This window comes from Mytilus edulis, chromosome 4 (genome assembly GCF_963676685.1).
Source record: "Mytilus edulis chromosome 4, xbMytEdul2.2, whole genome shotgun sequence".
Classification (NCBI taxonomy): domain Eukaryota; kingdom Metazoa; phylum Mollusca; class Bivalvia; order Mytilida; family Mytilidae; genus Mytilus; species Mytilus edulis.
The window spans coordinates 89,158,262-89,175,384 of NC_092347.1; the positions used below are offsets into that span (position 1 = coordinate 89,158,262).

The 17,123-nt window shown below is 31.3% G+C and overlaps 1 protein-coding gene across 2 annotated transcripts in view; it reads left to right on the forward strand.

Annotated features, from left to right (window-relative positions):
• Window positions 1–17,123, forward strand: part of LOC139520942 (uncharacterized) — a 104,407-nt gene that overhangs the window by 68,294 nt on the left and 18,990 nt on the right. For both annotated transcript variants that reach the window (XM_071314045.1, XM_071314044.1), the window contains 4 exons: window positions 1,385–1,447; window positions 3,171–3,255; window positions 4,618–4,784; window positions 12,841–12,970. In XM_071314045.1, the coding sequence (XP_071170146.1) occupies window positions 1,385–1,447; window positions 3,171–3,255; window positions 4,618–4,784; window positions 12,841–12,970 (445 nt within the window). The remainder of the gene's footprint in view (window positions 1–1,384; window positions 1,448–3,170; window positions 3,256–4,617; window positions 4,785–12,840; window positions 12,971–17,123) is intronic.

A 17,123-nucleotide genomic window follows, 5' to 3' on the forward strand; every position in this document is an offset into this window, starting at 1 on the left:
CATTTTTAATGCATAGACTTTTTTTATTATAATGTATCAGTATTTCGTTTGTATTATAGTCTAGACGCCGTCTAGTTAATCATCTGACCTCCGAAGAGTGTTCATGGTCAATGACACGTTCTAAACATAAAAACATTACAACAGAGAGACCATTATGTTTTTTATGTTCGATGACCGAATCAGTCAATAGCAATATCCTTTCTAGTTTAAAATATCAAGGTTGACATTACTTGCTTAACACTTATAGCACATGCTTGTCACATCTTCAGCAAATTGTATAATAAAGGTTTCAATTAAATTACCTAATACCATTTTAAATCAATTAGAAGTAGTGCATTACAAGTCAACAATACATCAGCGAAATTGATTAGCCTATTTAAACAAAATTGAACCAAATTGATTGTTTTGAAATTCAACTTTTATAAAGTTTTAAAAGAGAAAAAAATAACATTTTAATATTTTTCTAAATTGTAGCTAATAGTTTTTTTTTTCAAAACACTGAGAGTTCAACTTCAACATATATAGAATTTAACTTTGGTTTCTCTAAAAGTTTTTTGTGATAACATTTATAAGACCAAATATAAAACCTCATAATTTAAACAATAGAAAGACTTTATAATATGTCAGCAGTTCATACTAATAAGTTGTAAGGTGTTACCATTTTTTCGGACCTCTTGATCACCTTCTATTGTTTTCCGATGCTACTTTTAATATATTTAGTCAGCAGCTTAACAGTAGTGAGTTTTCACGTGAGATCTGTTATTATTTTACTTCATTATATCCAATACATTGATGATTATCATTTGTACTTTAATTAAGATTAAATTTCTGTAATTGCTAGTGCTATAAGATCGGCATTTTGTGTCTTTCATCTTTGTGCTATCTCTTTGTTGCGTCAAGCCAATTTGATGAGTCAAACTTGTTATTACAGTTTGTTCTTATGATGAGTCGTTATACCACATCCGGGTAAGGCAAAGGGTTGAGCTTCCACAAACATGATTTACCCGAAAAATTCCATATGTGCCTGTTCCAAGTAAGAAGTTTGTATTTCATTTGGTTGTCGATGCCACTGCTGGTGGAGATTACATTACCCGAGGGTATTACAGTAAAAATATTACAACTTCTGTATCAATTACATTTGTGTTATTCTTATTTGTTCGAGATCATCTGAATGGAATGAATACATATGTTGCTAAACACATGTTATTTTTATCTCTTCGTATCTGTTTTATTCCTGAATAGTGTTTGATTGCTGTTCCATGGACATTATATCCCTTATCTACATTTAATCGTATAAAGTGTATATCAACTGGGAACGCTTTTGATACATATAATGATAGAATATCCTCCAGCCAAATAATCTTGATTTTATTTATTCTTTCAGTGCATTGTTCCATGTGGAAACATAACAACAATTAGACAAGGAAAAACCTGTAGGGAAATATGTGTGAGTTGTTAATAAGTTAATGTTATTTAAGCATTTAAGGATGATAAAAGTCACAAGTTTTAAGAATTATAAACTAGCATGTTGCGGTGATTAAAGCGCTAACGCCATCCTGAGAAGGTTAACCGTTATGAAATATCTGTTTCACATATGAAGATCGATATATTCCAATGTATAAAGTTGTATCCATAATTCCGTCGGCGTTTCCTCCTAACCTTACATACTTAAGTAGACTAATCATCGGATATGAACTTACAGGCCTTGTGCCTCATGCTCACTCTTCCGGAGACTTATGATTGCCCCCGGTTTTCGTTTTGATTTGTGTTACTTAGTCTCTGGTTTTCCAAGGTGTGTTTTAAGATGATAACACAATATTGACTGTTGTACCCCTATTTTTGACATTTTTACTCTTTGAGTATGTTTGTTTTGTTCATGCATCGTTGACAATGTAATGGAATTTGATGCGACTGTCATACAAGTGAGAGGTTTAGCTAGCTATAAAACCAGGTTCAATCCACCATTTTCTACATTAGAAAATGCCTGTACCAAGTCAGGAATATGACAGTTGTTATCCATTCGTTTGATGTGTTTGGACTTTTGATTTTGCCTTTTGATTTTTGATTTTCCTTTTTGAATTTTCCTCGGAGTTCAGTATTTTTGTGTTTTTACTTTTTATGTACTGTTGTATGTCTTCTTGTCTTTTATTTTGTTTGGTAAAGATATCTATCGACTATCGTTAACAGTAACATTAGATTTGACACTTAGCATTAAATATAACTTCGGACTTATATGCCTTAAATTCATGCATATCACCAGACGTGATAGTATCATGTCGACAAACTAGTCCTATTCTATAATGCACAATGTTCTTTCTCAGTTTTATATTACAAGGAATAGTTATTAATTATATGTCGTTCATGTCTTTCGAGCCATGATACTTATATTTTAAGGAATCGTCGTTCTATCATCTTTCGTTCATATCTCTCCAATTAAAACTTATCGTATTATGTTAAAAAGAATGAAGGTGTTTTATGATCTTTCGTTCGTTTTTCTCAAATCACATTATGTATAATCTAGGAATCTGTGTATTATTATCTTTCGTTCTTGTCTTTTCAGGCATACCATGACGTTTTTAAATTACGGGTTGGTGTTTTATAATCTGTCGTTAGGGGCTCTCTGTCTATATATTAGCACATTGAATCGTAATGAATATATGTTCTAACATCCTAAATTATGGCATCTCTAGTAGTACAGACATTGGCTTACTATATTGTAAGGAATGTGTGTTCTATTATCTTTCGTTTGTATAATGTATACGAATGCATACATTTTGTACCTTGACGCATTGTATTGTACGGAATCGATGTATTATCGTCTTTCTTTCTTGTCTTTTTATGCATACCATGACGTTTTAAATTGTAAGGAGTTGGTGTTCTATTATCCTTCGTTTTTATATCTCTGCTTCCCTTTGATGTAGTAGATTGTAAGGAGCCAGAGTTCTATTATCTGTCTTTATTGTATTATCCATCCGTATTAAAAGGCATTACAGTGTAAAGAATGTATGTTCTGTTACATGTTGGTAGTGTTGCCCTGTCCATACATTGTGTGTTCAATGATTACGACTTAAATCCAATACTAGTTCATTTCCGACTTATTAGTTTAAATGTCCCTTTGATACTATTTATTTCTATTATTTGTTAAATTGACTGATTAATATTTTTTCAAGTTGCGGCAGGGGATCATCTGTATTAGTAGTTGTGAAGTTTTGATGGCAAACTTGAATTCTTCGGGGATTACTGGTGTCACTGGTGGTAAGTAGTATAAATAAATAAATAGATTCATCATAGATACCAGGATTAAATTTTGTATTTGCGCCACACGCACGTTTCTTCTTTGAAAGACTCATCAGTGACGCTCGAAGAAAAAACAAATAAAAGGCAAAATAAGGTACGAAGTTGAAAACCATTGAAGACCAAAAAATACAAAAAAAGTTTGGCCAAATACAGCTAAGGTCATCTTTTACTGAGGTAGAAGAGCGTCGTATCTTCTAATTGTTCTATCGTTTTTAGGAAACTCTTTGTTGTGCAATTTCCATCTTATAAATATAATCAAATTAGTGTATTAAAGGATATTATCATCTTGTTATTTATTAACAACATTAAACATTGACCCATAGTTCGTTCTTGTAAAGCATAGTCCACCATAATGTAAAAATATTTATCAAGCTATCAAGTTCTCGATCAATTCTATTGAGAGAAAGACATATTGAACAATGTGTAGTAAGCTGTCAAAGACTCCTGCATGAACAATATAAATTAGTTAAAAAGAGAACAACCTGTGTTATGCAATTTGAATACAAACAAGACAAAATTATTATAAATTATGATCAAGTTGTATGTAAATAGTATTTTGTTTTTGACGTAGATGATGCAACCAACATTTTCATGTACAACCAAATAGATCATGTTAGTTCGGTGTCTGCACCCTTCTGCAGATACGTTGTCTGTAGTAATTGAACAAATGGCTAGGTTTACCGCGGGTCTTTGTAGGTGTCGTGTTTGTTATTATTTTGTTAAATGTACTTGTGTGGTCGACTGCTCTCTTTCTTTTTTTTTTGTCATGGTGCTGTCAGCTTTTCATCAGCTTGTAGATAGACATAAGAATATGTGGTATGAGTGCGAATGAGACAACTCCCATCCAAGTCATAATTTGTAAAAGTAAACAATAATAGGTCATAGTACGGTCTTCAATACGGAGTGTTGGCTCATACCAAATAACAAGCTTTCAAGCCAAAAATGACAAGTGACAACCATTCAAACGGGTGACCCAAAACCAACGGTCTAATTTATAAATTTAAAAAAAACAGAAACCAGAAACACGTATGGACCATACCAACAAACGACAACCACTCATCATCAAGTGTTTTACTAGAACAGGTGAAAACAATTCAAGCGAGTTTAAAAAGTGTTTTAAAAGGTACCAACCTTCATCCTTACCTGAAACAATATTGTATTGATCTTTCTATACCCCATGTATTTAAGTTGCGATGAAATAGCTTTTCAAAAACTCATCTTTAAGTAACCACTGTTGATGTGCAATTATATATTGAGCTGTGCGTTTCTTTTATAGCGCGTATAATTTTAAATTCAATAATTTTTAATCATCCTTAATAGGTAAACCTAAAGAACCCGTACGAGTGACCTGTCAACACATTGCAACAGAAGACACAGTGACAGTGTTTCTCAATTGGAACGTTGATCCAAACTATGCCACGAATGTAGTATTTATTGTATCTTTATTGCGTGGAAAGTCTACTAAGACGTGGAAAACTCTGGGTCAGGTATTATTTTATCCTATTATTTTTTGTCATTTGAAAATGTGTGCTAACGTATGATGATAATTGATTTCGTTAGTTGCTGATGTATGTTCTTCGATTTCCTCCCGATGTATAATATATGGTCCCAGTGTGGTATGAACTTTTGAGTTAAGTAAAAAAATATGAGACAATTTCTTTTAATGTTTTGTATGGGAAGGAGTGTTTAAAGTACAGCTAGGATCAGTTACAACATCTACAAACAGTATTATTTTATCCTATTATTTTTTGTCATTTGAAAATTTGTGTTTAACGTATGATGATAACTGATTTCGTTAGTTGCTGATTTATGTTCTTCGATTTCCTCCCGATGTATAATATATGGTCCCAGTGTGGTATGAACTTTTGAGTTAAGTAAAAAGTTATGAGACAATTTCTTTTAATGTTTTATATGGGAAGGAGTGTTTAAAGTGCAGCTAGGATCAGTTACAACATCTACAAACACAGTCCGGAAATTTTAGGAGAAATTATTTAGTAACATTATGTAAACCAGTTACGCTGACATCTTTAGAACAATTTCTGTCAACTCTAAAACAGGTTCTAACAATTCTATTATAAATGTTTTCAAATAGTTCTATTATATAACTATCTTTATAATTCTTTCCTACAGCAGTTCTATATCTGCTCCAATTGTGAATCAATTGCAGATGAAACACGCGTCTGACATAAACATTTGTAATCCATTTATCTACTATGAGTTTACATAAAGAGACTCGACCTGTATATAATATTATAAGAGTGTATACAGTTGGGAATACGTGACGGCATTGTCCCTGTCAAAACATAAAATTTTACCGGTAATACAGAGCTCATCTACCTGATCGTCTCTTATTGTCTTTCAAAATGTTTATTGTATTAAAAACGGAAATATAAGTCCACACTGCTCAAGCATTATTATCTGTGAACCATTTCTTTTTATTGAGTATGAAATTGGAGATACAGTTGAAGTTGAATTTAAACTTACTGTAATTATTTTTTTTCTTTATTCTTTATAATTTCTTTTAAATGACTTTTACAGGAGATCTTCTCCATTTTATATCAATTATTCTAAGGTAGATCTGTTATTATTAGATATAATTGATATATCAGTTTAATCCAAACCATACTTAACTTTGATCTACTGAAACAGTTGCTGAGTATTCATATATTTAATAATATACTTTTTATTTCTTCCATTTTTTTTATGGTTAGATTCTGTCTTTTTACTGGGACTTATTGTTTGACACAATTCTTATTTTGTATATATAATAACACACTAAAATGTATACTCAAATTACAGAAAGTACATTACATTTTTATCTATTGGTTTGATGTGTTTGAGGTTTGATTGTGCCATTTTATTATGGACTTTCCATTTTGAATAATCCTCGGAGTTCGGTATTTTTTGTTATTTTACTATTTTCCAAAGAGAACAATTCACAATGCAAACATAGTTTGTGCGTATTTAAGACTTTCACCTTCTAATTGTCCATCGAAATAACCATAAAAAGCTGCTGACGCTTATTCAACCCAATATCAGCATGAAAATAAAAAATGAGCTTATGAGGATTTTTCTAGTTATAATAGATTTTATAATATATACTATAGTCAACAAAAGAAACGATACACGACTTTGGAATAAAATTTATCAAAAAGTATGAAATATAAAACAAATTAAGATGAACTATTTTAAAAAGCTTTCATTTGCAGTGTATGCAAATATGTTAATGAAAATCAAAACTTGTCGGAAATTAACTAAATTCCGTGTAAACGCGATAGGGTGCAATGTTTTTTGGCGGAAAGTTGGATAAAAAATGACACACAATTTTCTAAGTACTAAATGAATTTTTAAATTTGTTTAAAATATATTCAGTATGCTAATCATGTTACGTTCACGTTGTAACTGTGGGGTTCGAAATATTGTTTTTATGCCCCACCTACGATAGTAGAGGGGCATTATGTTTTCTGGTCTGTGCGTCCGTCCGTCCGTCCGTTCGTTCAGGTTAAAGTTTTTGGTCAAGGTAGTTTTTGATGAAGTTGAAGTCCAATCGGCTTGAAACTTAGTACACATGTGTCCTATGATATGATCTTTCTTCTAATTTTAATGACAGATTAGAGTTTTAACCCCAATTTCACGGTTCACTGAACATAGAAAATGATAGTGCAAATTTCAGGTTAAAGATTTTGGTCAAGATAGTTTTTGATGAAGTTGAAATCCAATCAACTTGAAACTTAGTATACATGTTCCCTATGATATGATCTTTCTAATTTTAATGCCAAATTAGAGTTTTAACCCCAATTTCACGGTTCACTGAACATAGAAAAATGATAGTGCAAATTTCAGGTTAAAGTTTTTGGTCAAGGTAGTATTTGATGAAGTTGAAGTCCAATCATTTTGAAACTTAGTATACATGTTCCCAATGATATGATCTTTCTAATTTAAATGCCAAATTAGACTTTTAACCCCAATTTCACGGTTCACTGAACATAGAAAATGATAGTGCAAATTTCAGGTTAAAGTTTTTGGTCAAGGTAGTTTTTGATGAAGTTGAAGTCCAATCATGTTCCCTATGATATGATCTTTCGAATTTAAATGCAAAATTATAGTTTTTAATCCAATTTCAGGGTCCACTAAACATAGAAAATGATAGTGCGAGTGGGGCATCCGTGTACTATGGACCCATTCTTGCTTTTATTTATTATGTGAAAAAAGTGTTTTTTGAAATTTCAAAAAATGCAAACAAATTGATTGATCACTGCTTCAAATAAAATCAATTTTACTTTAAATGAAAAATTATAAAGCTATTTCTTAAATTGATTCCTTTCATAACTTCATGTATTTCGAACTAAGAGAATAAACAAAATCAACACTACCTCATTAATTCACGCGTCTCATCAATATATATATAATTTTGAACTTTTCAATTTAATGTCACCATAGTGATCAGGTAACTTTGAGGGTGGCACTAAATCAGGGTTGAAGTACTTTAACTGCTGAACATAAATTTTCCTGTTCTACACTGTAGTATCTGTTGCTGTTCTACACTGTAGTATCTGTTGCTGTTCTACACTAGTATATGTTGCTGTACTACATAGGAATTTCACATAGTGACTGCAGCAACATAACATAAGAAACGATATGGATAAATACCCAAAACAAACTTAACATAACTTTAATGCAGAAAAAAACTAAATAAATTTAGTCTTCATTAACCTGTAAATTATTTAATCACCGTACAAAATACAGGAGACAACAATGGTATATTTATAGAAATCGTTTAAAATTTAATGGAATTTTATGCAATTGCCATACAAGTGAGAAGTTTATCTAGCTATAAAACCAGGTTTGATGCATCATTTTCAAAATAAGAAATATCCCTGTATGAAGTAAGGAAAATGACAGTTGTTGTCCATTCGTTTGATATATTCGAACTTTTCATTTTGCGTTTTAGGTAAGGACTTTCCGTTTTGAATTTTCCTCGGAGTTTACAGTATTTTTGTGATTTTCCTTTATACTTATCCCCCACACCAGTCAATCGTGTATTTAATTTTATTTTAAGTTTGAAGTACAATTTCTTAACTCGATAGCGTACTCAAACTATAATTTAAAAAGGTCTGATAAGAAGTAATACCACTTTTTAAATTTACTGCAAGTGGAATCATACGTTTATGATAACGTTTATCATTCTGAAATTATTTGACAGTTTTACCCCCACTGTAAAATGTTAAAGTAATAAAACTATACGTTTATGAATACCAAAGGCAGCAGTACAAGCATGAACAAATTATCAATAAATGGGTCACTTTTTAGAAAAAAGTCGTTTATCGTAAATTTTGCTAGGTCATCATTCTTTGTTATATTGCTAAGTCTCTAGACTGTTTCGGAAACAATATCGGTTAAATATCTTCAAGAATAGTTCCAATCAAATGGTGTTTCGGTGCGTCTGAATGCTTTTCTATACTGTATGATTTTCAAGAAATAATGATACTACAGTAGAGCAGTATAGCAAGTTTCGATCAAAACACCAATTATCTTGTTTACACTCAAAACGAACATCGATAATATCTAGCCAAAAACTATGGATAGAATTATATCGGTCAATTACGTACTGTATGTGTAATTTTGTAACTTATATTACTAAAAATGGATGACTGCATCAAAAATAATAATGCAAAAATTGAGGAATAGACATTTGTATTTATTAAGGAAAAATGCGTTTGATAAGAATTGTTGACAGTGTAGAAATCAGAGTAGTTATACAAATCAAGAATATATTGGTGGATACACTTTGTGCTTTTTTAAATAATTTTGTAATGTGAACTGGTAACTAATGGATTATCGTTGCTTTGATTTTGATAAAGTTTAGATGTTTAACGCTACTGTCAGAACTTTTGGCTATTTCGTGGCGGCCAATTTTTATTTGAAGACTGTAGTATCCGGAGAGAGTACCGACCTTTGGCAGGAAAGAGGTCAACTCTTGTCAATCGAGATCGAAATCAAACCACTTGTTTCGCAACGTTAGAGTTTATGCTGTAGAGGTTTTTTTCTCAACTGACCCTTTTAATTCTAGATACCAATTTAAATGTATATGTGGGATCCTTTTTATCATGTTCTATTGGGTGGATACGACTTTCTTTGGGTCATTCAGTAATATGTACAAGCTATATGTCATTTTTCATCAGAAGCTCCAATGTTCATAATCTAAATAAAATGAAAAACAAAAATCGACATTGATGGAAGGTAGTTGATTCCCATAAGAATGCGATTGTCTGTTGTTCTTCATGTTTAACAGATATGTTGTCAGTGAAAAAATCAAACATCTGAGATTTTCTTAGATTTGATTGTAAGAAAAGAGGGATTAAATAACATATAAATTTGATTCAAACCGCAACTGAAGAAGGGTGTTTAACATTAAATTTAAAGAACTGTTATTAATGAGATAGATGATAAAATGAATGATTTTGATTTTGAAAGCATTTTTTACTTTTTCTTGCTAGTTAAGCTTATATTCGAAAACAGTATTCGTTGTTTCTAATTGTTTGTATGTTTAATTGATGTATTCAATAGAGTGATAGAAGGAACCCAGGGTTGTAAGTGTTGCTTGACTATATTTTGGGTTTCACGTGATCGTCAATACAAAATGCATATTAAATTCAAGTATAGTAGTTTATTGATGTTCAATATCACATGGTCGTACATATATCGGTAATGGTCATTTTGGTTAAATTTTGTAAGATTGATTCGGTCATGTGGTTTTGTTAAAGTTATCGATGTTGGGTCTATAAACAGATGTTTATAAACCATGTAAGAGGAACAATAGTTTACGTCTTTCCAAATATCATAAATCGATTAAGACAATAAAGCAAGGATATAAACTTCAAATGAGGAAGCAATTGCTTGAAAAAAGAGCAATAATGAGTACGTCGTTATGAAAAGCGTCTCCTGTAAAATTTGCATCAACCGCATAATGAAAATAGACACCAGGATTGAAATTGAATCCACACTCAGTCATAAAATCACAATCGGGAATAGGACAGAATAAGAAACATTTTACATTAAGTTAACTACTATTTTAATTATCTAAAAATCCAAGACCGCGGACAAAAAGTTTTAGCGAGTTAAGACACATAATATCGGTCAATCTTTAGACTATTGGATCAGTTGTTATATAAGGAGAACGCTGTTAATGAAGAAACTATGTAGTCTGAGCATACAAGAGCGTAATGCATTAACTGTGTTTTTATCAGCAATAAGTTATTGTTTTTGATTGTTGGGGAAATAAAAAGTTTGCTTAATGTATTTTGTCATTTATTCTAATATTGGGAATAGAAGAAATAAAAGGTAGAAAAATGTAAATTTTGAATATATGTATAAACGACATCACATGATATAAAAAAAGATTAGGTATGATTGCCAATGAGACAACTCTCCACAAAAAACCAAAATGACACAGAAAGTAACAACTTCCGTGTTCCGTTAATTTCTCATAAGCGGGATTTGGAAAGAAATTGATGACACCAAACTGATTCGAGCATGGCAGATTTAAAGAATTTAGCAATTGGAATTATTAAAAGTCGATTTAATAAAAGTTTAAAACAATCGCAAACTTGTTAAACAAGATATTGTTTTCCAACTGAGTTATCCCGCTTTACATTTCTGAAGATTTAGAAAATATTTTCTCATTTGTTTTTCAATTGGTATTAAAATCACATTTTATGTTATTCATTTTGTTATTAATTTACCATTATTTGATAACAGTTTAAATTTATCTTTAATCTTATATTTTTATTTGAAAAAATTTAAATTTGATGCACATTTTGAATACTGAAGAAAATGAAATGCGTTTTTATCTTTAAAATAATGCGTTTTTATCTTTAAAATAATTTGACTCTCTACCAGTGCAATAATCTAATTATAGAAATAAGTTCCACGAAATCAAATGTATGACACGATTTATAATACTTCATTCGTTGAATTTAACATTTTCACAAATAGTGCGATAACTCCAGTATAATTTTGTTAATTACCTCACAAACTTTACACTGAAATTTGTACAGAGGTGCTCTCTTTTCATTACGACTTATCAGGAATTAACTGTCAGATTAAAGTAAATGACGCAAACTTGTACATTCTTAAAACAACACCACCAATACGTTATCTTTTTTTTATGAAACTAGTTTTTTGTACTCGTATGAAGCAGGACAAAATTGATCTGAGTGTCACTGGTTAGTCTTGTGTAGACGAAACGCGCGTCTGACGTATTAATTATAAACCTGGTACCTTTTGATAGCTATTAAACGTGTGTTTCTCTGTCCGATTTGTTCTCCCATTTATTTGTATTGTAGTCCTGTCATATAATGTTGTTATTTAAATATTATATATTTAACATTGCCATAAAAGCGGGAGGTTTGGCTATCCACAAAACCAGATTCAACCGACCATTTTTGTCATACAATGTCCTGTACCAAGTCAGGAAAATGGCCATTGTTATAGTATAGTTAGTTTCTGTATGTGTTACATTTTAATGTTGTGTTTCTGTTGTATCGTAGTTTTCCTCTTATATTTGATGTGTTTCCCCCAGGTTTAGTATGTAACCCGGATTTGGTTTTTTCTCTCAATCGATTTATAAATTTCGAACATCGAACAGCGGTATACTACTGTTGCCTTTATTCAAATCGTTACAACGTACGTACACATTATGTTAAAGAACACCCGTTACCCTAAACTTTAGTGTTAAACTGTAAGCCTCCTTTATTGATATTACCCTCGCATAAATACTGTCATAGTTCGGCTATTTATTATTATATGCTTTGCTTAGTCTTGATCTCTCAAATTTCTATTATGAATGCCATATGTAGTATTTTGCCAAGTAGAAAAATGTGACATCAATACAATGTACACGAATACTGCAAATAATCTCATTATAGATTCCAGGACTAAATCATGAACCCACGCTAGACGCGTGTTTCGTCTACAAAATACTCATCAGCGACGCTCGAATTCAAAAAAGTCAAAAAGGCCAAAATGAAGTACGAGGTTGAAGAGCATTGAGGACCAAAATTCCTAAATTTTTTGGCAAATACAGCTAAGATTATCTATTCCTGAGGTAGAAAAGCCTTTGTATTTCTAAAACAAATATTTCAATCCATATGTATGTCGTTATGTCTTATATTCCAGATAACACGAGCAGTTGTGCCTATCAATGGCTTGACATTGTCGTTATGTCTTATATTCCAGATAACACGAGCAGTTGTGCCTATCAATGGCTTGACATTGTCGTTATGTCTTATATTCCAGATAACACGAGCAGCAGTTGTGCCTATCGATGGCTTGACATTGTCGTTATGTCTTATATTCCAGATAACACGAGCAGTTGTGCCAATCAATGGCTTGACATTGTCGTTATGTCTTATATTCCAGATAACACGAGCAGCAGTTGTGCCTATCAATGGCTTGACATTGTCGTTATGTCTTATATTCCAGATAACACGAGCAGTTGTGCCTATCAATGGCTTGACATTGTCGTTATGTCTTATATTCCAGATAACACGAGCAGTTGTGCCTATCAATGGCTTGACATTGGAAACTGATTACATGTTTAAAGTAACGCTCGTTAGTAAAGAGGGTGTCATTGAACCACCAAAAGAGTCTGAATGGATCAAGACTATGAAAGGTATATATCAAAAGTATTCATGTCTTTGCCTTTGTTCTTTTGTAATTTTATTCGATACCTATTTATTGATTGTAAATATGTACAAAAGAACATTAGAATGATGTGGTTATTTTTCATCGTAATGGGTTGTTTTGGTTTTCCAACAATAGAAGACGAGTAGAGGAAAGCATACAAAATCATCACCAATAGTTAAATTACGAAACAATATATTGAGCATAACGAGCCAAATACTGGGGATAAAAGAGGGACGAAAGATACCAGAGGGATTCATAGATAGAAAATAAACTGACAACGCCATGGCTAAAAACAAAACGACAAACAGACAAATAATAGTACAGACGACACAACATAGAAAACTAAAGACCAAGCAACACGAACCCCACCAAAAACTGGGGGGTGATTTCAGGTGCTCCGGAAGGGTAAGCAGATCCTGCTCCACATACGGCACCCGTCGTGTTGCTTATGTTATTAAAAATCCGGTGAATAGTCTTATTCGGTAGGTCACATTCGTGAAAAGGGAAAATGTATTGTAGTTACGAAATAAGTAACATGTTCGATATCATCTGTGAAACGGTTACGGTTATTCCATATTCATAGGATAAAATGCTATGTATGGCAGATCTCTGATAACACAAATTTGAAAATTATTTGTTCATCCAAGCTTTACTACATTTTAATAATACAATAATAATAATATGTTTTCGACACCAGATGCAAATTTCGACAACAAACATTTTTAAGGTACTGGGCTTAAAACCATTAGGAACTTAAAGTGACAAACAGAACAGCAAAACAATTGATGGAATACTGTTGATTCATTATTATTCTAGGGATACCAATTTTCTTGGATTACATGGGTTAAGATGAACAACGATTTAAATGTCCAATGAAGTATGCACATTATGTATTGCTCTGTATGAAGACTTTTAGAAAACCTCTAAATCACCACGAAAATATATTGTTTCCTCAATCCTCTAAAATTGGTATCCGCGAAAATAAATGAATGCTCAGTAGCCACACACCTTGATTTAAAACAGATTGACATATAAAGTGGTTTTAAGTGCGTAAGTTTAAAACGAAATTATGTTAACATCCTTATAAATTTTTCTGACTCAAGGCCAATTTTTTTTAATTTTCTCGGAATATAAACAACCATTTATTCTTTATAGTTTTGGTTTGCCTCGGCCGGAGATTGTTGCTATTATATTACTTCTTCGGATTTTGTATAACCTATTCATAAAGCAGCCATTTGTGTTAAAATATGCCATTGACTGATATATTGTGTGACCTTTTAATCGGGTTTATAAGACTGTTTTGTACTTTTGTCATAAACTTACATAATTTTGAAAGTAAACAATTTCATTGGGTGATTTTAACTTGTACTTTCCAAATAATGTAGTATAAACATTATAAAATAACTGCGGTATTACGATTTATAATTTCCTAAACAGTATGAAATTGCTGCCGTATTACGATTTATAATTTCCTTAATAACGTTTCCAAAGAAAACATTTTCGGTTATTTAATATTTCTAACCAATTTTATTGAATTTGATTGATTGCATTTCATTTCATGCCAGTTTAACATGTAATTATTACTTATTTCTATGTACTCTTTGATTTTTTTGGTAAATTTAACCCTGAACTTTGGATACAATGTACTTCAGAAAATAAGGATGTGTTAGCCGAGATTTTTATCTGATCATGACGCGTTTTTGTCAGTTAAAATCAGATCAATTCTATATTAATAATTATGGATAGAAAACTGCATTTTTTGGCATCCTGTTTTATTTGGTCTTCTTTTAGTGCAAGAATTTATTATTCAAATAATTTGTGTTGATATACATTTCCAATCTTTACAAGTACTATGTGTGTACTGTGATAATAAGTCTAAATCTTTGCTCAGTTCGATAAGCTGAAAAATCACTTTTATTTCTATATAAAAAATATTTCACAAACTGCGTTATGTTAATTATTTTAATAAAATAAACACACTATATTTCGCGACTCCGAACCACTCTCATCAGCAAAGATCAAATTTAACCGTTTGAAAGTTAGGGTTGAAACTTAAAAAGCTATTTTTCGAGAACTTAAACTTTACAACCAACTCCCCCTAAGATAAACTTTTTCGGTCATTTTTTGTACATAAATTAGGCCGCTAGGTTTCTCGTCTGAATTGTTTTACATTGTCATTTCGGGGCCTTTTATAGCTGACTATGCGGTATTGGTTTTGCTCTTTGTTGAAACCCGTATGGTGACCTATAGTGTTATTTTCTGTGTCATTTTGGTCCTTTGTGGAGAGTTGGGTCATTGGCAATCATACCACATCTTCTTTTTTTATATTTGCCTGAGGGAGTAAGGACCTTTGTTTTTTAATCAATACCTAACATTTGAACGGGGGGATCTAAATAATTAACTGTACATGTATATAATAAATCTTGCCAGTACTGAACCATTGACTGCTGATGATATCCCCGGACTGTTACTCCACCAGCAGCGATAACGACTAATAGTCAATATTATACACACTTACACAATGTAATAAGTTTTTTATAGTTTGAATATGTATACCATTTTATGATTGATAAATCCCTAAATACCGTTTTCAAAAAATAAATGTAAGTTACGTAACATTTCACCAACTTTATTGAATTTGATTTTCTTAATTTCGTATCGTGTCAATAAAACATGTAAAAAACCTACTTTTTTCTATAAACTCTTTGATTTTGTTTTATTTAACCCTTAACTTGAGATACTTCAAAATGTAAGGACGTGTGCTAGCCGAGATTTTAATTTGATCATGAAGCGTTTTTGATCAATTTTATATTATTGACTGATGCTCCACCAGCAGCGATAACGACTCAGTAATATTCAATCTTATACACACTTACACAATGTAATAAGTTTCGTTCATTTTGATATATATATATATATAGAGTCTATATATATATATAAACAATTTTATAATAATTTATAATTTTCTAAATAACGTTTTCAAAGAAAACATCTTTAAAATTATATAATATTTCTAACTCAATTTATTGAATTTGATTTTCTGAATTTCATCTCGTGTCAGTCGAACACGTAATTATTACTTATTTCTATGTACTCTTGGTTTGATTTTTTTAAATTTAATCCTGAACTTGACATCTTCAAAAAGTAGGGAAGTGTTAATCTAAGATCTGTGATTTGATCATGGAGCGTTTTCTCGTTTAAAATCAGATAAATTTTATAATATTAATATTGGATAGAAAACTGTAATGTGCGGCTTCCTGATTTATTAATTCTTCTTTAAATGCACGAATTTGATATTCACATTATTTTTTAACCTATTTTCCAAATCCTTACAAGTATTATATATGCACTTTATCAATTAGTCTACATAATTACTCATTTCCATAAGGTGAAAAATCACTATTAATCCCATTATGTTAAATAATTTAATGAAATAAACATATCATATTTAGTAAGTCCGTAGCAGATAAAATCTAACCGTTTTAAAGTTAGGGTTGTAAATTAAGAGTTTTTTTCTTTGAAGGGACCTACATTTAATAGCCTAATCAACCTATGGTAAACTATGCCTTATGGAGCTAGGACCATTGTTTGTTGGTAATTTCTTAACGGATGAATAAAAAATTAACTATACATGTATATTGTAAAATCCTGACATTAAAATTAAAATCAAAACCAAGGCGTAAAAAAAACCTCACAAAACCAAAAGACATTTACATCAACAGTTATAATAAATAAGAAACAACACGAACTCCACTAAGTACCGGGAGTGAAATCAGGTACTTTGGAAGGATAAGAACTGAACCATTGACTACTGGGTTTATGATACCCCCGAACTATCACTCCACCAGCATTTATATCGACCCAGTAATAGTCCATCATATGCCCACTAACACAATGAAATAAGTTTTATTCGTCTTAATTTATATAACATTTCAATAACTGTTCATTGAATCTTGAGTTTTTGGAAATTGTTGCAGTTGCCTATTTACGACTGTCATACGAGTGAAAGGTTTCACTGGCTGTAAAAACAAGGTTGAATACGTCATTTTCTACCTAAGGAATTGCCTCTACCAAGTCAGAAATGTGAAAGTTGTTTTTCGTTCGTTTGACATGATTGAGCTTTTGATTTTTGAATTTGA